The sequence below is a fragment of the Rhipicephalus microplus genome, chromosome 7 (genome assembly GCF_043290135.1).
Source record: "Rhipicephalus microplus isolate Deutch F79 chromosome 7, USDA_Rmic, whole genome shotgun sequence".
Classification (NCBI taxonomy): domain Eukaryota; kingdom Metazoa; phylum Arthropoda; class Arachnida; order Ixodida; family Ixodidae; genus Rhipicephalus; species Rhipicephalus microplus.
The window spans coordinates 128750665-128771937 of record NC_134706.1 but is presented as its reverse complement, the minus strand read 5'-3'; the positions used below and the strand labels follow the sequence as shown (position 1 = coordinate 128771937).

Here is a 21273-nt window from a genome sequence, read left to right as displayed (position 1 = left end):
TAAAGGCGAAGATTAAGGGTTCCCAAATTTTCACACAAGTTAGAAGATATTAATGTAGGCTGAAACGTGGGATTTCAACAAATAATACTTGTACAGGTGTAACCTACACTCGACGGACACTGCCCAAGTTTTTTTCTGGCAAGAAACCTAAACAAGTCGCAAATGGCAGTCAGCCCCTTTTTCACGTACTTTGCCGATTGGGTCCCGAGACCGATCTCTGTCGATTATCACATCCACCAGAAAACCAACCCTCCCTTTTTTTAGGGGCGGAGCTCGTCGCTCTGTGGCTCACTCTATCTGCGCTGGGGCTAAGTCCAGCTGCGCCTTACTTCTAAGAATCTTCACTATGTGGCGCAATGTTGTTGCAGTATGTGAAATGATCAATAGATGAAGTGAACGCGTGTTTCATGTGGTTTAGTTTCATATAAGTTTCATTGCATGGCAGACAGACAGATGGACTAATGGACAGGCAAACAGACAGATGGACGGACAAATAGACAGACAGAAGGATGGACGTAACGACGGATAGATAGGCAGAGGGATGGATGGACAGACAGACGGAAGAATGGACGGACAGACAGACAAAAAGATGGGCGGACAAACAGTGAGACGGTCCGTCCATCCATGAGTCCGTCCGTGCGTCATTCCTCTGTCTATTCATTCATGCTTCCGTCCATGAATGTTTCCGTCCATGAATGCTTCCGTCCATGAACATCAGTCTGTTTGTTCGTTTGTACTTCCGTCCGTGCCTCCGTACATCTCTAAGTTTGTCGCTTTCTCCGTGGGTCCATCCGTGCGTCCTTCCATCCATCCATCCCTTCCTCCGTGCTCCCTTCCGTGATTCCATCCATCCGTCCGTGTGTCCAGAAGCATGTATGGACCAACGGACGCTTCGTCACACTCATCACTCACTCCGCAGATATGCTCTGATTTCTTTAAACCACCGGACCATATAAGAGTCTCAACCTGAGAAGCTTCCACTTAGTACAGCTTTGCAATACAATTACCTTTAGGACCACCTACTCTTCTGCGCTAAGTTTGAATGATACCACAAATTACATGGACCTCCAAATTATTCAGTTAAGGATTTCATGGCTTTTTCCCCCTTATTTGCACTATCATGTAGTTAAGAGATGCCAAACAACTAAGACAGAACATGACAAACCACAAAGAAAACGAACTTTTTGTGAAGCCATAGCTGAAAACAAGGAGACGAAAGTACGACAGGACGAGCGCTACATATAATAAATTTTTTTCGTATTTCTGAAACGTGCCTTGCTTATACGAGAGATGAAGATAGCAATGACTGTAGGAGAAGTTCAAGCGAGGATCATTGAGATACGCGAGGTTTTTGCGCCCAGAGAAATCGAGGGGGCACTCCCTCTGGTTTCACTGCTACATAGAACATCATTTACCTAAAAAAGCTCAGATTACCCCTATACTTGGATATGGCTATATTTAAGTCCTATCTGAAAACTTCCTTGTCCAATCTGCAGCGTCCCTCATATTGATAGGCGTGCGCGCGAGCAGAGACGGGTGCAGGCGGAGGGGCCCTTCCCAGTATTGTAAGAGGAGCGCCAAGTCTGCCCCGTATAAATCGGTTGCTCTTTAAAGTGCTCACTTACACTCTTGTTACGCAGGCAGCCTGTGGTTAACGTAATTGCGGTTTCGAGCGAACCATGGCTCGCTTATGTTACACGGTGTGCGAAACCGCGGATATGCCGCTCCCCGCGATTGTAGGCAGCCGAGCATGGCAACCGTGGTTTAGTGGTTACACACCTCTAAGGCGTCCTTGGCCTTAACCGAGGACGTTTTAAATGTGTGTTAAATCGGTGAACCATAGTTGGCGCTCACTGCAGTTCCGCGTGGTTCACCGTCGTTGTTCGTAACGGCGGTTACCTTCCCTATGTGAGTACGCCATTGCAGTCATGCACGTTTCCGACCATAATGGCGGCCCCTGCCGTTGGCTCATGACTTCTCTATTTACTTATTGACTAATGACAGGCTGTTGTAAGAAGCACGCATGACCTTATTTTCGTGTTTGCTTTCGTTAAGCAACTGGTTTTTTTGGATAAAGAAGCTGTAAAAATAAATAAGCTGTAAACAAATGATCACAACCATATGTGTTCTGTGTTTTTCAGACAACGCAGGAGGCGGCTTTCCTTTTTTAAAGACCTTGGAATTCCAGGTCCCCCACCAAGTTTTCTTTCTGGAAACTTATCCGAACTTATACAAAAGGTAAAGGCGAAATGTCCTCCAAGAACGTGTTTACGCAATGCACGGCTTTGTCATTTTTTTGTAACGAGTACAGCATGTAAAGAGAGTGAGAAACCATCTGAGATTGTTGCCAATATGAACGTCGCATGAAAGCTGAACCAGATTTCTGAAGTTATCAGAGAATTCCCCTAAAAGTAAACCTCACATAAAATGTAAACAGGTTTGGTAAATCACTCGAGAGTTCCTGAAAGTGAATGCCACATGATTTTCGAAGCTTTGAAGCGTTATGTTGTTTACGAAGCCTAATAAAGCTGTCCAAAAACCATTCTAGGTAATAAAAAAACTAAATGTTCTAAAAAACTCTGTCATGAAGGGACCTCAATATTCACACGTGAAAAACTTATGACCATCATTACCGTGGTGTGGGACACAAAGAGAACGTGTGAACATTAACTGATAATATAAAGCTGGCTAACTTACTGAAGGAAAATAAATCTAAAGTGCCGTATATGTCAAAACAGTGTATTAAAAGCATCGACAGAGGCAATTAGCGAGAACTGAACTGTTTGATTTTTCTATTGTGTGTATTCTAGCAGTTGATCCTGTTGTTCCTATGTAGGGAACACTGGATAAATACAAGGAATGGTTGGACAAATATGGTGACATTGTTGGTTACGTGTACCACTTTTCTTATTTTTCGTAAGCATTTTGTTTTCTGCAGAAATGCGCTTTGTGAAAAGTAAATTAAAGCAATGTTAGCTAATTGGCAACAATAACGGAAACCTTTATACCTGGAGAAGGGCTCCTATATGGCTTTAGTATGGTATAGCTGTTTTTTGTGCTTTACACAGTAGTTAGTGGTTCGTTGCGTAAAGCATAAATATTTTAGAAAACGTGAAGTGCAGTACAATTTTATCTTAATGATTAGCCCTTTCACATTCAGGGTATCTCAGTACAACACTCTGCGTTGAAATACGGGCACGTTATCGCCATGACGACTACCCGAACTTTCTCATTCAGGTTCAAAAGTCAGCGCCATGTAAAAACGTTTGCGATACCCCAAAAGACACAATGAATGTGGCGAGTTTCCCGAACTGTGATGTGATCGTTACAACATATACTTTCGACCTAGCACATTGTAGTTAAGCTAAGTTCTCCTCATGTAACCTTCTTTTCGACGTCACTTTTCAGTTTTTACAACGGTGCTCACCCATTTCTTATCGTGAAAGACCCGGAGCTAATCAAGAAGATCCAAATAAAAGATTTCCACAATTTTTATGGCCGAGGGGTGAGCATAAACGTCCATAATTCGTGCAGCTGTTGGCATGCCCGTAGACCCCTGATGAATGTTACTGATATGCTTTCAAACTGAATTTTTAAAGTGAATAGTGCCGGGAAATTTTCATCACAATACTTTTCCCGGAATTTCTGTGTATCATACCCAACACTCATTCGGAGTTAGATAAGACTAACCTAGTGCTACGCGTGTACTAATTTATCGATACACCATATCACGAGCCAACAGGGCTATGTTCTTTGCGTCTATGTTGGAGAATGTTGGCTATCACGAGCGAAAAGTGACACTTTTAATCGTTATGACCAGTGTCATTTACATGCGTCCTCAAAGGGGCCCTGAAACACTTTTTCAAGTAAGCATGAAATTAATTCCCTGGAAAAGCTAATTGCCTCACGAATTCAACGCCGCAAAAATTTTAAGAATCTGTCCAGTCGAGCGGAGTTACAAATGTATGTGGCATGCTGCAATTGCATTCTCTCTTCTCTAGTCCGGACTAAAGCGCTGGAAGCTGAGCAGGGAGGAATTGCAGGGCTCAAGAGAAACATCACGCGGCCTCCTGACTTTAAGTACTTTTTCTTTTTTCGTTTCCTTGTATGCGCGGCATTTTTCTGTCTGATTGGGCGCGCACGCGTGAACAAGTAGCGGCCTCCCGCGGCAATCTTTCTAACAAGTGAGCGCGCCGTGTTGAATTCATCCAATGGCTGATAGATGGGCTTGCTACGTGTGGTTTTTTTTTTTGCATATTTCGTGATTTCTTGAGAGAACAGATAGCAATTTTCAGCTGACTTTGATAATTTATCGTGAATTTCAAGCCAAGTGCTGCGCTATATAATTTGGCTCGCGTGTTGTTGGGAGGCCACTACCACCGATCGGCAGCGTTTTCTCACCATGCTCAAAATGTGTTGCAGAGTCCCTTTACACTGTGAAATCAAGGCCACTTATTTTACGTCAATGCGTCTCACTGTTACAATGGCGGTGGTAGTTCTCTCCTGGAGCAACAGCATTGTTGCGTGGAGCACAAGCACCAAGGTGCTGTACTCGACAGTGAAGGAGGAGAAAGCTAGGAGGGAACATTGCGCCATGAGAAATAAATAAAAAGCGCCAGGCCTGCGCGGAAGGCGCAGCACAGTCACATCGTAAGCTAGAATAGCGGCCTTTCAGAGCCTTTTCTAAACAATCACTGCGTAATGGCTGGAAACACATTTGCTCGGTACCCACTACGGCATTAATAAAATTTGGGTAATAGACTGGCATTCGCTATGCTATTTTTCGTCATTCTTCTGAGAAGTGTGGTGTCCGCTAAACTTTTGCGAGGAATTTCGTCCCAATGATTCATGCAGTGGCTATCGACGATGAGGAATTGTGTCTAAAATTGGTATGCACCACAGTTAATACGTGAACAAAAACAAGCTTTTGTAATTGGTTAAAGGATTGGACTACCCATCCATTACACTATAAGCATTGTGTGACGACTGGTTGTTGTTTCGCTAGTTTAAAACGCTTTATAAGTCGTATTAACGCAATTACTTTACCGACATAAAGCCTGCCCGAGGCAAGTTTGCTAACAAGTCCCAAGCAAGAGATATCTAGCATCTTGTCTTTTGAATCTAAAATAAGGAGAAAGAGCTTAGACGAACACTTGAGAGGCTAACAGCTTTTAAATGTAAAAACCCGGAGTACATGCAGAGGATTTGAGGAGTATCAAACAGAGTATAGAGGTATGTGAGAAGAAACGCTATAGCGGAGCGCTGGTGCGAGCCAGAGCAACATCAATGACTGTGGATGATCGCCCGACTAAGCGAGCACTTGGATTAGAAAAGAGTAATGCCAGAAGAAATCATACAAATGTCATTGAAGTCAACGGTATCTAAATTTCAGACAATGAGAGCAAAGGACGAGCGTTTGGCAAACACTACGGGGTATTCTTCGCTGCCGCGCCTATTGATTCAGAGGCATTTAGCAAGAGTTCCTTAGCAAAACGCCGAACTTGTCAGAATACACCAAATCAGCTTTAAAGTAATCATAACAACAACGGAAGTAGAAAGGACTATAGATAAAGTGAACCCTGGTAAATCTTCCGGGCCGGACGGGCTTCGTGCTTCGTTTGATAAGGAGTTTTAAAATACTATCCCAAGTACACGCAGATGTCTTCAATCAAGCTTATAAACCCAATGGCCTCCCTATGTCCTTCAGTGAAGCACATATAGTTTTGATACCTAAGACAGAACACTCAAAGAAGTTAAAATTTGCTTCTTCGTATAGACCTGAATCCCTGACTAATTGTGATTGCAAACTTTTTATTGAAAGTACTAGCACGACAACTTCAACGGGTAATCAAAGAATGGGTAGGGCCCCACCAAACATGAGGGATTATAGGACGCTCCATTGTGACCAATATACACAAGATGCGCTGCGTACTCGAGTGTTAAGATGCCAATCAAGGAGCGGTAGCCATTCTACAGATTGATCTCGAGAAATCTTTTATTGTGTTTCTTGTAACCTTCTGCTTTCCATTCTTGACCATGTCAACGTTAATTCTGCATTCAGAGATGGGGTATCTGTGGCATACCAGAACTGCACGACCATTCTGGAAATCAACAAGACGCTAGGAGATACAGTTAACATAAAGCGTTCTGTCGGTCAGGGCTGCCCAATGAATCCCCTACTGATCAGTTTATATATAGAATCGTTGTGCTTAGCAATAACTCAAAACAGTAGCATTCATGGCTTTAGATTATAAGAATCCCAAGTTAAAATTTTGGCGTATACCGACGATGTGGCTGTTTGCTGTACCGATCAAGATAGTGTTACTACTACTATCATTGTAGTTAAAAGGTTCGGCAATGCAACTTACAGTCTAGTAAACTGGGGAAAGCTTCTGGGTTTCTGGCATGGAGAGTGGTCGTCAAGACCCACTATTTTGCCAATGTAAATGGATGACCACACCTGTCAAGTACCTTGGGGTGCCACTGGAATTTTATGAAGATAATGAGAACTACTGGCAAGAACAAGCGAAAGAAATCCGGACGAAAGCCGATAGATGCAACGGTAATCATCTGTCAGTGTTTTTGAGGGTGACTGTCTTTTCTTTGCCTCAAAACTTTGATAAGTGATGCACGTATTGCATGATTTAAGGGCAAACATACAGATGCCCCATCACATCTTCGCAGTATTCGTGTGGGCCTCGAACTGGGAGAGACGCAGTCGAACTAATCTGTTTCGAAAAGTGAAACATGGAGGGCTGGGTTTGCCACATCTTTCATATGCCAAGTCATAAGGTTCTTTTTTTCGCTTCACAAGGGATTCTTTCTTACGTACAGTGCGCCAACTGAGACTGATGCGGGATTTACCTGGATATGTGGTTCAAACCAACGACATGACTGGTGCTGTCGGCGGGTGTCTTAAGAAGGTTAATCTAACTGCACGGCTTTTATCTGTTAAATTTTCATATGAATATTTGTTTTCAGTCACTCGCAAAAAAGTTGTAAAAAGATGTGTGTGATGTTGTTTTACCTGAACTCCTGTACCATGCTATGTACACTGGAGGTTAAGCGCAAGATGTGCTTAAACGAGTGAAGAGAATGCAAGTGGTTCCTGCCGCGAAGTCCTTCTTGTACATTATCTGTCGGGACATTTAAATCTGACCGTGGTTTTTACCTACCTTGGGGGACAAATTGCCTTATCTGTGAAAAACTGTTAACTATGAACCATGTTTTCTAACATTGTTGGGAGGAAGTATATTTTTGGGATGTACTTCCAAGGACGTTAAAGAAAGAATTACCTTTAAATTCTTATGCTATAAGATTTCTGTCAATAGTGCACGAAAAGGGAATGCCTTTTGATTTGATTATTCTATGTGGCCTTCACTGTTTATGGCGGGCCCGTATGGCGGGTTTTTATTGCGATCAGGATGAATGACCTGCACGAATGTATTTCCGTAAATGTATGGCCAAGTGCGTTGAACTACAGAAAACTCTGGAGATTGCACCTGAGTGGTTGTCGAGGGTGGAGCTCTTGGCAGCACTTAGGGAATTTTAGTTTGTGTCGGACTGTTACTGCTTCTTTTTGTTGTGCGCCGCCACGGTGGTTCAGAAACTAAGGTACTCGGCTACTGACTCGTAGGTCGCGGGATCGAATCCCGGTGGCGGCGGCTGCATTTCCGATGGAGGCGGAAATGTGGTAGGTCCGTGTGCTCAGATTTAGGTGCACGTTAAAGAACCAGAGGTGGTCGAAATTTACGGGGTCCTCCACTACGGCGTCTCTCATAATCATATGGTGGTTTTGGACGTTACACCCCACATATCAAATCAAAAATCATTCTTTTTGTTGCGCTGGTAGTTTGCTGTGCGCGCCTATGAAGAAGCAATAAGCAGAAAAACAGCCTGGCTTAGTTGTAGAATACTGGGCTGGCACCCAGCTGACCTGGGTTGGAACTCTACTGTGTCATTGATGCTAGGTTTTTTTTTCGATTTAGCGCGATGTGGTTACAGGCACCGGTGGTGGTGCTGGACAACTGCGGCACTGCGCGAGGCCCTAGTTGTCATCTTATAACACCTTTCGCTGTAATAAATAATCAAAACAAATAAACGAGCACACGCCAAGCATCGTCAACTCTCATAATTTGCACATGAAAAAAGAATCCTCATTGTTCATTTATGTTGTATTGGTTCTGTATTCGCAACGTTGAATGGTGCCTCAACCATGCACGAAAAGTGCGTAGGGACTTCACCAATTCACAGCGAAGCAATAAATGTTAAGGCGTACGAACACTTACAGGTGTGGTCCAGCTTCGCGAGCACTCATCCGATCAACAAAGGAAGCATTCTCCACGCTCAGGGAGAGCGCTGGAAGAAGATGCGCAGTCTTCTGACGCCCGCTTTCACGACGAGCAACATGAAGAAGGTGAGTGAAAACGTAATTCACCTCGGTAGCCCATCATACTACATTACTGGCACTCGATGAAGCGGGCACGGGAAAAGAGGTTTTGACGGCAGCTGCACAATTCAAAGAAAAGTATTAAAGTCACCGAAAAGATGACATACAAGCTGCAACAGAGTGCGTGTAAATATTTAATAACTTTTTTTTAATAAGGAAAACTGCCGATCTCAAACGAAATCTAAATCACTATGCAGGATCCCTCGAGCTTGGCGAAACTGGAGATCAGCTCGGGCTCCTTGCGAGCTCTGGCGACACCCACTTTTGATTGAGCAAATAGTACGACAAAGTCCAATTCACCCCTCAGCGCGCTGCATTTCATTCGTTACGAAGGAACCTGGCATCGCGTCAAGGACGGTCGACAAAGTTGGGTGGTGGTTTCGAACCACGTGCATCTTCTTTCCTTTGTTTTTCTTTCCATCAAGTGCAGAAGTGCACCCGTGCAATGAAGGCGTCAGAAACTTAACGCGATGATATTTTTTCAGACGCACGGGGTGTTTAAATTTATTTTGATGCTTTCAATACCTCTACTAAGATTGCTTTAGAATACTCAACAAGGTTGCCTCTGAGATTAGTTACTACCGAGCGTCTAACAATATCACGACCACAGCTAAACATGAGACCACGTGTTAATCATCATGCCCGGCCTTCACACTCTAGCGCGCTGCTCAGCTAGTGCGCGCCTTCTTCGTAGACTTCATCATCACCCGATCACTCGCGCCCTGGTAATTAGCTACTTCACTGGGCAGTGTACTCGGCTAGCTAGGCCAGGACATGCAATGACCAAGCTAATTACGGCAAGTTAAGGAAGTCATGGTAAGGCCAGCGTAATTGCGCCACATCTTAAGAACATCAAGCTAATGACGCTATGTGAGCTAAGACCAGGCTAACTAAAACATGCTAGTTGAAGAGCTATCTGAACCTTGTTAATTAACGTTACGTTATTCATGAACACGCTAAGTAAGACCATGGTAGTTAGTCTTAACTTATATGATAATTAGGATTGTGCAAGTGAGGATTGGATTATTAGCTTCACATTGATCATGACCTTGCCAATTGGGCCCGAGATAAATGCCTCTTGTTTGAAAGCTTACCATTGAAAACAAAACAGGTCAGTATATTCGTAATTACGCCCTAGTCGATTACTATATTCAAAATTAGGGCAGGAATAATGCGGTTTTTACCAAGCAGATGAGTGCACGACTAACTTGAAAAGCTAGAAGAAGCTAGGTTATCACAAGCTCCTTCATGTCTCCCACCTTGCACAAGTATAGTGCAACAAGTATAGGTTATACAGCAGAATACATAGAAACAGCAAACAACTTGCTCTAGGTTGTACGACAATGCATAAATGCAAACATGTGGTAACTACAGGTTACACAACATAATATACTCTATGATATCTAATAATATTATGTAGTCGCATGTAATAATAGTTGGGATTTTACCTCGCCAAAGCCATGATCAGGTTATGAGGGACACCATAACGGAGGGCTCTGGAGATGTTGACCATCCCTATTTTTGTATACTACTTTTTGTAAACGCTCCACCACTGTAATGCGCTGTGGGTAATGAAATAAAGCAAATAAATCAGGTGCTCTTTAACCTGCCCAGGCATCGCACTGTACGTGGGCCTGGGGCATTTCGATTTCGCCAAAACACCAACACCGCGACCTGAAGTTGTTATGAATACCTTCGGGTCTGCAGTCAAGAACCATAACAAATTTATCACCGTGGCGTTATTGTAATAAATAAGAGAGAGGCCTTTTTTGTAGGGCTAAGGAAATTTCGACCACCTGGGCTTCCTAACGTACTCTCAAATCCATCTGCCCCGACCTGTATCATCTAAATTGCGGCCAGAATCCTATCTCGCAAACTTCGTGTCAGCTGCCGAGCACCATAATAACTAAACCAGGCGCTTGTAATTATGTGTCAATTTTAAACGTGCTGTTTTGTGGGGCTGAGCGGAAGTTTGTGTGGATACTGCGCAACGGTTTCACACATATCTACGTAGTAGTTAGCATGTTAACCATAACAATAAATTTTTACTTTGATAGATACAAAAGGCCGAGGCTTTGCCGCAAAGGCGAAGCAATGAACGCGATAGCAATGAATTGGAAAGTTACGTGCAGAATGGCAAACCGATCGGAACGTGCCCCGCGTTTCTCACGCACAAATGACACACGAAACGTACTCACAGGTACAGATGAACGCGAATAGGCGTCTCAGTTGTTACTTCGCTGTGTTTGAAAAGCGCGCCTTTTTCGCAAATGGAGGCTGTGCAACGATTGCAGTGACCACGGTGCGCCCCGCAACTACAACAGAACCGTTCCAGTGCGAAGCCAACACCAGCCAAAACGTGCGATCCTCCCCACCGGGAGATAAGAGCGCAAGAGAGATTGTCCACTCCCCTTCTCTCCGATGGGCATAGTACGTGTGAGAGATGAGAGCAGCCGCGTGCTCTTTGAGTCATCTTCCGGATAATGCTAAAAACAGGATAGTCCCCCCATCCCCCGAAATGCCCGCCAACAGCGGTAAGTGGCAGATGGAAATAGTTTGCCGTTTAAACGTTCAAGGAGGTGCCTCTCGTGGGTTCAGTGGTTAACGCCTCGCATTCACGACGCGCAGTTCTCACGTTCGATTCCGCGGGCCGGGGTCTTTGTTTTTGTTTTTTTTATTTCTTCTGTTTTCATATATATATATATATATATATATATATATATATATATATATATATATATATATATATATATATATATATATATATATATATATATATATATATATATATATATATATATGTGTGTGTGTGTGTGTGTGTGTGTGTGTGTGTGTGTGTGTGTGTGTGTGTTACGTATACGTGCATACAGTGAGTGACGTCGACGCCACCAGCTAAATCCAGCCAATCGTGTCCATAAAATTGCTATTGCAATAGTAAACAATTCCAACACACAATTCGACCATGTAACTAGTCACATGAATCGGAGGTTCTGGGTTTCTGGAGCCAAATTTACCTCTTTCATAACTATTTGGTAAAGGCGTTTTCTTATCGCTCAGCTGGCTTCGTTATTGTTATGTCTCGCATGGCGATTGGTGGCAATACTCTCTTGTCAGAAGTTTTTAGCGTAAGAGGTTGTTGCAAATACAGACCCTGTTTCAACTGTGTATATACAGCCAGTGATCAAATACACGACTTTCACTTCTCAGATGGCAAGCCTAATAGACGACAGCTCCAACGAGTTTCTTCAAGTCATCGAATCCCTGAGGAAGAAGGACGAAGCTCTCGAGTTCCGCGATCTCTTCCAGAGACTCACCGCAGACGTCATCATTCGATCGGCGTTTGGTGTCGAATCCGACCTGCAGCAAAAGGACCGAATGAAGAGCACAACGGAGTCGCTGTTTCGGGAAACGTTGGATAGCTTGCTACAATTTCGCCGGTCATGGATACATTTCCTTACTGGTAAGTTTAAGAATACTGTACCTACCCTAAACATATAACACCAAAAATAGTGTTTTTGGTAAATTTTGTGCTTCGAAAACTTTTCTGTTGTGTAAACACCTTTTTGTTGTATTGAAGTACTCAGCCTGAGTACGTGGGCGTTGTAATACGACCACTCGACTAAAGAAAAAAAAGACAACAAACGTTGTGGCCTGGTACATCGTGCAGCAAAACACGGACACTAGCATAAGCACAGTGTCGACCATTTCGCCTGTGTTGGGGCCAGTTGACATACAGCCACTCGTATTTAGAGCGAAAAAAACAAAGTTTAGTCTCAAGGCCCAGAGTAAACTCTACAAGTTTCACTGTCAAAGGTATACAAGCACTTAAGTTCATGCTAATAAATAGCAAACCCAGTGTGGTTAAATTGAGCGCGAGTACGATTTATCCGTTATTGAATAGGATTACCAATATTTAGCAATGTAGCCAAAACCTGGACGCTCACTAAGAGGGTTCAGCTTCTATTAAGGACGACGCAGAGATCAGTGCAAAAAAAGAGTCGTGTAACATTGAGAAACCAGGAGAGATCAAAGCGAATCAAGAAACAAGCCAGAGCTGGCCATCTTAGTCGAAAATATATACAAAAAATTGAAATATGGGCAGGGCACGTAGCGCGAAGTCAAGATAGCCGTTGCACGCGCAGAGTAACTGAGTGGTTTCCAAGAGAAGGCAAGCGTGGGAGGGAGAGACAGAAAGCTAAGTGGGCCGATGAAATTAAGAAGCTTGCGGGTATAACACAGCAGCAGCAAGCGCAGCATCGGGTATAATAACACAATAAAGCAAGGGCCGTTACCCTGCAGTGGGCGTAGTCAGGCTGATGATGATGATGGTTATGATGATGATGATGATGGTGATGCAAGAAGTAATGGGACCTACCTTGCCTCGCCACCTAAAAATGCGATGTCACATGACGTCACCGCATCCTTGTCTATCGCAACGATTTCTTTTGTTATTTTCAATGTTTTCGCCCAATTTCATTTTTTTTCCTTCCCAGCTTGCTTTCCGGAGTTTAATCCTTTGTGGAGGCTGATCATATCATTCGGTTCCCGCCATAACAAGACAGCGGCAGACAAGTGTTTTGACGAGATCACTTCCATCATACAGTTTCGTCGTGAAAACCATGAGGTAGGTCTTTTAAGTAGCCGTCAACGCCACTATATTGATGGCCCATCTCTCCCTCTACCAGGGTCAGGTTCCGAGAGTTTTTCAAGGGCACAAACGGGAAGATAAATGTGAAATTTCAGTTTAAGATATGTTTGCAAAACGTGTACACGCTTCTCCTGCTTGTTACACTTAATTAAGCCTTGATCATTCAGTGAAGATGTACCTTGAAATGTGTGTACTCGAAGCGTGTGCGTTACCGTGATTAAAGTCACAGTCCCTACTGTCAACAATAAAAATAGCACCGGGCAAACGGTCTCTTTTTGAGAGGTATGAAATATATTATCAATGCAAAGTTTGCCCCAAAAAATATGGCAATAGAGAGCTAAAAAGATACAGGAGAGGCGCTTGTTCTGTGGTGACCTCACCAGAAAACGTCAGCCACAAGATTATGTGAAAGGCGCCGTCACGTGGTACAATATGATGAGATGAATTCAATGATGACCTCGTTGCTAGCGTAATGACGACGCCATGATCTTATCTGGTCAGAGGCATCATGCTGATGTCACTTAAGAACGTCATTGCGGGACATGAGTGATGCTGTCACGTAACATGATATTGCATTTATATTGAATGAGATAACGTTGTTCGTATGGCAGCTAATCTCCAACAGTGCTTGTAATTAGATAACACAACACGTTTGCTACCACTGACAAGCATCAGCTGGTGGTAGTCAACAGTAGGTGGTGGCATCTTGCTCGTAAACATGGCAGTTTCATTCAGCAAATCAGTTTTGTTTCAATCGCACTCTACCTTCACAGATGAAAAAGATCATCTTCATTGTCACTAGTACGTACAACACTATTTATATCAGTTGGCATTTCTGTACCTTCTATGTGTGGTGGCCACATTTTCGGTGAAGGTGAAAATGCTTGAGGCTCAACTGCTTAGATTTAGGCAGTCGTTAAACAAACCCAGGTGTGTGAAATATCCGGAGCCTCATCAGGTGGTTTTGAGACGTTAAACTACAGCAACAATTTTATGTTTTTATTATTATTATTATTATTATTAATATTATTTGTAGGATTTATAAGAATCTTGTCAATAAATTGTCTAATTTTCGTGGTTTCAGAGAAATAGGTGCGATTTTCTGCAGCTGATGCTCAATGCTGAAGTGGAGGACGCTAACCTTGTGAACGTGCACTCGCTCACGGCATCCGGGGATGCTGATAGCGCATCTGAAGGTACTAAACTTTGCCGAAGTTTCATGCCATGTATCAGTCTAGGTTAAAAATGTACTGATACGATATTTAGACTTCATAGAACAAAGATATTTTAGACAACACGCATGAAGAATTTAACTTTGATTCCGAAGTTCTGAGCATCAGCAAACCATCCCGCGAAACGCGACCTCACTGTCAGTTTCTCCAGACAGCTGTCCACTCATTATTCTTAAGATCTGGACCTAGCAAGTTGTGGGTGGCTTTCTCCAATTTACGTCACACTGCAGATATATGTCACTTAAAATCCGCTGCCTCGATATCAAAAACAATTTTTTAAGGTAGCTATATGAAAATTGTCACTGAAAATTTGAAAATTCGTGAAATTTTGACCTTATCTATACAGACGCCCATTTTCGGTGGTTACCGGCCACCACGCGCTCTGCTGGCTCAACTGTCTGAAAGATCCATCAGGCCGCCTTGGTCGCTGGGCTTTGCGCCTGCAAGAGTTTTCCTATTCGGTGGTCTACAAATCAGGCCGCCTACACCATGATGCCGATTGCCTCTCCCGGTAACCTGTCGACGATCCTGAGGACACTGATGAGCCCACGGAGAACTCTATTTTGTCAGTGTCCGACTTCCTTAATATTGGGGAAGAACAGAAGCGCGATCCAGTGCTGCTTGATATCATCAGTCGTATGAACTCCTCCCCAAACGATGCTTCCGTCGATTACTTTGTCATTCAAAAGGGCGTGTTATACCGTCACAATTTCTGACCAGACGGGCCCGTCCTTCTCATTGTTGTGCCTCAGCATTTGCGCCACTGTGTTCTCACCGAACTTTACGATGCTCTCATGGCTGGACACCTTGGTGTATCCCGCACGTACGAGTGGGTCCAACGCCGTTTCTTCTGGCCAGACCTTGCTCGCTCGATACACTGATTAGTCGCCACGTGTGACCTATGCCATTGTCGTAAAACACCGTCTGTGCTACCCGCTGGCCATCTTCACCCAATTGACATACCCACCGAACTATTTTACCGTGTTAGGTTAGACCTGCTTGGTCCTTTTCCCACATCAACATTGTGAAACAAATGGATAGCCCTTAGTACACTTCAGGAGTGCAGCGATGGCGTAGTGGTTAGAGCATCCGCCTCGGATGAAAAAGGTCCGTGGTTCGAATCCCGGTGCCTCGCAGTTCTCAACCGGATAAAAGAATCCGCCTGGTGATGGAACTGCATTAAGAGGCCTGGGGTGCGGCCTCACCGGTATCCACCACTGGGAACGCACTCCCTTACTAGAGAAGGATTGGCCACCCTGGTGCAGTATCTGGCCCCTACCTCCCACATGCATACGTCAAAAATACCTCACGGCCCTCAGTCCCCAGCAGCTGCGAAGCAACTGACCACGGCGGCGATCAGATATGCAACGCAGCAGTGGGTGCTAAGAATCTCTGGATACGGACACGCCGTCATTGGAACCTGAACTTGGCAACGTTTAACGCTAGAACCTCATCTAGTGAGGGAAGCCTAGCTGTACTACTCGAAGAGCTAGAAGGTTTTAAATGTGATATAATAGGGCTCAGTGGGGTTAGGAGGACAGATGAGGCCTATACGGTGCTACAGAATGGGCACGTCCTTTGCTATCAGGGCTTGGCTGACAAACGAGAACTGTCAGTGGGGTTCCTAATTCAAAGAAACATAGCTGGCAACATATGGAATCACTATAACATTATGAAAAGGGTAATAGGTATCGCAATTAAACTGAATAAAGTATACAAGATGAAGGTGCTACAGGCTTACGCGCCTACATTCAGCCATGATGACGCTTCAGTTAAAAGCTTCTATGAAGACGTGGAATCGGCAATGAGTAAGGTAAAAACACAGTATACTATACTGACGGGAGGCTTAAATGCAAAGGTAAAGAAGAAGCAGGCTGGAGACCAGGCAGTAGTCGATTATGGCATCGGAATAGAAACACCAGTGGAGAGCTACTAGTGGAATTCACAGAACGCAATAATTTACGGATTTTGAATACCTTCTACCTAAAACCAGAAAACCGAAAGTAGACATGAAGGAGCCCTAATTGCGAAAATACGAACGAAATAGACTTTATATTGAGTGCACACCCAGGCATCGTGCAGGATGTGGAAGTGGTTGGCAAGGTACGATACAGTGACCATGGAATGGTACGGTCTCGAATTCGCCTAGACTTGAAGAAGGAATGACAGATACTGATACGTAAGAAGCCAATCAATGTGCTAGCACTGAGAGGGAAAGTACAAGCATTCAGAGTCTTGCTTCAGAACAGGTACTCCGCTCTTAGTGAGGAAACCAAGGTTAGCGTAGATGCAATGAATGATAATCTGACGAGTATAGTTACGGAGTGTGCAGTGGAAGTTGGAGGCAAGGTAGTTAGGCAGCACACTGGCAAGCTTTCCCAGGAAACGAAGAATCTCATTAAGAAGGGTCAAATCATGAAAGCTCCCAGTACAAACAAAACAGAACTGGCAGAGCTTTCAAAGTTGGTTAATAGGCGTAAAGTATGCGAGGTAAGATGGTATAATATGGAGAAAATTAAACACGCTCTCAAAAACGGAGGAAGCGTCAAAGCAGTGAAGACGAAACTTGGGATAGGGATAAAGAAGGCAAAATAACTACCAATATGGATAGGGTAATTAAAATAGCGGAGGACTTTACAGAGATCTGTGCAGTAGCCGGGACAACCACGACTTTAATACTATAAGAACTAGCAGTAACCCAGATGACACCCCACCAGTAATGACAGAAGAGGTCAGAAACTCTTTGGAGAGCATGCAAAGAGGCAAAGCTGCTGGTTAGGATCAGGTAACATCAGATCTGCTGAAAGATGGAAGACAGATTGTGTTAGAAAAACTAGCCACCCTGTTTACGAGGTGTCTCCTGACAGAAAGAGTACCGGAGTCTTGGAAGAACGCAAACATCATCTTAATACATAATAAAGGAGATGACAAGGACTTGAACAATTACAGGCCGATCAGCTTGCTCTCCGTAGTATACAAGCCATTTACAAAGGTAATTGCTAACAGAGTAAAAAAACATTACAATTCAATCAACCAAATGAAGAAGCAGGATTTCGAACAGGCTACTCAACAATCGACCACACTCATACTATCAATCAGGTAATAGAGAAATGTTCAGAATTAACCAACCACTATACATAGCCCTCATAGATTACGAAAAGGCGTTTGATTCAGTCGAAATATCAGCCGTCGTGCAGACACTGCAGAATCGGCGTCGATAAAGTATATATAAACATCCTGCGAGAAATCTACAGCGGATCAACTGCTACCACAGTGCTTCATGAAGAAAGCAACAGACTACCAATCAAGAAGGGTGTAAGGCAGGGGGATACAATCTCCGCAATGCTATTCACCGCGTGCTTACAGAAGGTTTTCAGAAGCCTAGAATGGGAACAGTTAGGGATAAGATTTAATGGAGAATACCTTAGTAACCTGCGCCTCGTCGATGACATTGCATTACTAAGTAACTCAGGGGACGAATTGCAGCTCACAATTACGGAGTTAGACAAGGAGAGCAGAAAGGCGGGTCTTAAAATTAATCTGCAGAAAACGAAAGTAATGTACAACAACCTCGGAAAAGAACAGAGCTTCGAGATAGGTAATAGTGCACTTCAAGTTGTAAAAGCGGTTATGACCTGTCTATTTAGGACAGGTAATAACGGCGGAGCCGAACCACGAGATTGAAGTAACCAGAAGACAAAAAATGGGGTGAAGCACATTTGGCAAGCACTCTCAAATTATGACAGGTAGATTGCCACTATCCCTCAAAAGTAAGGTATATAACAGCTGTATCTTGACGGTGCTTAGCTACAGAGCAGAAACCTGCAGACACACACAGAGGGTTCAGCTTAAATTGTAGATGACGCAGCGAGCAATAGAAAGAAAAATGGTAGGTGTAACCTTAAGAGACAAGAAGAGAGCAGAGTGGATTAGGGAACAAACAAGGGGGTTAAGGATATCATAGTTGACATGAACCAGAGGAAATAGACATGGGCTGGACATGTAGCGCGTAGACAGGATAACCGCTAGTCATTAAGGGTAACTAACTGGATTCCCAGAGAAGGCAAGCGGGTTAGGGGGAGACAGAAGGTTAGGTGGGCAGATGAGATTAAGAAGTTTGCGGGTATAAATTGGCAGCAGCAAGCACAGGACCAGGTTAACTGGCGGAACATGGGAGAGGACTTGGTCCTGAAGTGCACGTATTCAGAATGATGATGAGGATGATGATGACAATGAAAATTGTCTGGTATGCATTCTCAGCCAGCATATTGTATCTAATAAGGTTTTAACACCAGTCTAATAATGCGAAGATGTTTGAAATCCTTTTCGACACTCCTTCAAGTCTTTTATTTGTGTTAAATACAGGGTGTTCGTAAGATCGCAGTGCACTTTCAGCTTGTCACAGGACATCAACAAAGCAAGATATAAATGTGAAATCTGCATCAAATTAAATTTAAAAAACACCAACTTTCGTATCTGTTCAATGCAATTCTAATAGCCTCCATCATACCCTACACATGCACCTAAGAACTGGGGAGCTAGGTTGTAAGCCTTGGCTGGCGTTGCGTTTTCACTAGAACTGTTTCACTTTTGTAGTTAACGCGCGCACAAAGGTCACTGCAACCATTGTACAGTCTTCATTGGCGAAAAGGGCGCGCTTTTTAGACGCAGCGAAATAACAACTGAGACAGTTATTCGCGTTCATCTGTACCTGCGAGTACGTTTCGTGCGTCATTTGTGAGTTAGAAACGTGGGACACGTTTTAATCTGCTTACCATTCGGCACGTAACCTTCAAGTTTGTTCATTGTTCATCTTTGCGGCAAAGCTGTGACTTATGTTATACTAGGGGCTAGTCATGCGCCGTCAGCGTCCCCAGCCTGCCTTCCTCCTCTGCCAGCCATCTGTGCATCCCGTCCTCCTCTCAACGCAGCGCGCACTGCGCTCACTTCTCCCCTCCACGCGCAGCGCGACCTTTAGTTTTACGTGTGGAATCTGTATGCTAACGCGCGCATGCGCAAGCCGGGGCCAGCGCTCGCTATAAATAACCGTGTGTCGGGGCACGCCGCCCTTTTTCGTTTGGTTTGTGTGGTTGCTCTACATCCGATGTCGCTGGAGAAAACGTATGCTAACGAATCCGCAAACACACTTACTGACGTCCCTTGCAATGGCGTCAGCCAATGTGTTGGCGGAACCGCAAGCAATTCCGAAGACACTTCGTCCGTGGACAAGGCCGCACTGAGAAGAGCTCGCGATGCGGTGAGCAAGGCCACGTACTCATGCTCGTGTACTCAAAAACGGGAGTCGTAAGCGTCGAGCCCGGCACTCAACAACGCGCCAACGGTGAACACTGCGTCGCTAGCGTCTCCAGAGTCGACGTCATGAAGATGTACCTCGCGCCAGACTTATGGCGTGCCGCCATGGAGAAGTACGTTGACGAAGCCGGGGAAGAATACCTGAAACAACGACCACAACGACGACCCTTTGTGATAGTTGGCGACTTCAACGTCGACGCCATCAAGGACGATTGGGTGGTTGACTACATGGAGTCGCGGCACTCGCTGAAACGAGCAAAGTGCGACGGCAAACATCATTCGACCACAGTTCGCGGGATTTGCATCGACCATGTCTTTGCGAATTTCAACCTTCAACCGCTGCAACCAGAACCACCCACCCTCCACTTTACGGACCATAAGGCCATCTTGCTCAAAATACCCAAAGCGTCTCATCAATAAACAGCCTCTTCCGCAGCATACGTACGTGCGTGTTCACTCGTGTTCACTACTCGTGTAATGTGTAACGCATGCTTAGAGAATGTTTATTGCTATTTCTTGAAATATGTTTCCTGTTATAGTGAGCTGCTTACTGTGTTTTTTGCTTATTGTGTTATTAGTACTGTTGCTTGGGCTATCGGTCAGTTTGATAACTAGTATTACTCCCTGACATGTTGTTTTACTGATGCTATAGTAACCTCTTGAATGTATCCCCCTTATGTAATGCCCTCTGGGCTCTTAAGGTATTTAAATAAATAAATAAATAAATAACACACACGCATGTCGCAAATTAGAAAACACATTTATCGCAGTTCAACATATATGCTCCGCATGCTAACCAGTGTTCCCACTTGGGAAACTGCCATCATTTTTTGGTTATTAATTCAAAATTTTTGTTCTTTCGTTGTTTTTCTGTTACCGCCCTGCCGTGGTGGATAGTGGTTAAGGTACTCGGGTACTGACCCGCAGGTCGTGGGATCAAATCCCGGCTGCGGCGGCGGCATTTTTGATGGAGGCAGAAATGCTGTAGGCCCGTGTGCCCAGATTCGGGTGCACGGAAAAGAACCCAAGGTAGTCAAAGTTTCCAGAGCCCTCCACTACAGCGTCTCTAAATATCTTATGGTGGTTCAGGGACGTTGTGCGCCAGGTATCAATCAATCGCCTTTCCTGTGATCGATCGAATGTGCACCATGCTTTTAACGACAAACTGTAACCACGTACGTAAGTCACCTCTCCCTTATCTTTTAGGGAACCAGCCTGAAAAGGTAAAGGCAGGTGGAAAAACGTGTGTTCTCACGAATACAGAAATCTTGGCCAATGGCTTCAGTTTCTTCACAGCGGGGTAAGAATCAACGCACGTTCTAAACCTTATTTGCTCGACGTTAAGTGGACGAAATGTTGTGGCCAGCGACTAGGAAGTCATTTGGACAACTACATGCTTAAATTCAACGAAAAATTTTACAACAAAGTAATCACACACAAAGCGTGGTATATCACATCGTTGTCCAAAATGTTCACAGTGGCAAACGATAAGCCATCTAGTACTGTTATGGCTCAGCAGAAGAAAAACAATACATGAAGACGTAACATCTGAATGGAAACTCGCGGAATCGCAGTGCGTGCTCGCGTCTAGCAACTTCTAACAACATTGAAGAAGTTATGTACTGCATAAC

General features: G+C 44.1%; 1 protein-coding gene across 3 annotated transcripts in view; it reads left to right on the top strand.

Moving 5' to 3' along the window:
• The window catches only part of LOC119186999 (cytochrome P450 3A16), a 45643-nt gene that overhangs the window by 17590 nt on the left and 6780 nt on the right, over positions 1–21273 (top strand). The window contains exons 2-9 of one of the 3 annotated variants that reach the window (XM_075868293.1): positions 2142–2238; positions 2837–2895; positions 3409–3505; positions 8291–8416; positions 11657–11909; positions 12943–13073; positions 14182–14293; positions 20849–20942. In XM_075868293.1, coding sequence (XP_075724408.1) covers positions 2142–2238; positions 2837–2895; positions 3409–3505; positions 8291–8416; positions 11657–11909; positions 12943–13073; positions 14182–14293; positions 20849–20942 — 969 coding nt within the window. The remainder of the gene's footprint in view (positions 1–2141; positions 2239–2836; positions 2896–3408; positions 3506–8290; positions 8417–11656; positions 11910–12942; positions 13074–14181; positions 14294–20848; positions 20943–21273) is intronic. The other 2 variants (XM_075868291.1, XM_075868292.1) reach the window with 2 other exon arrangements.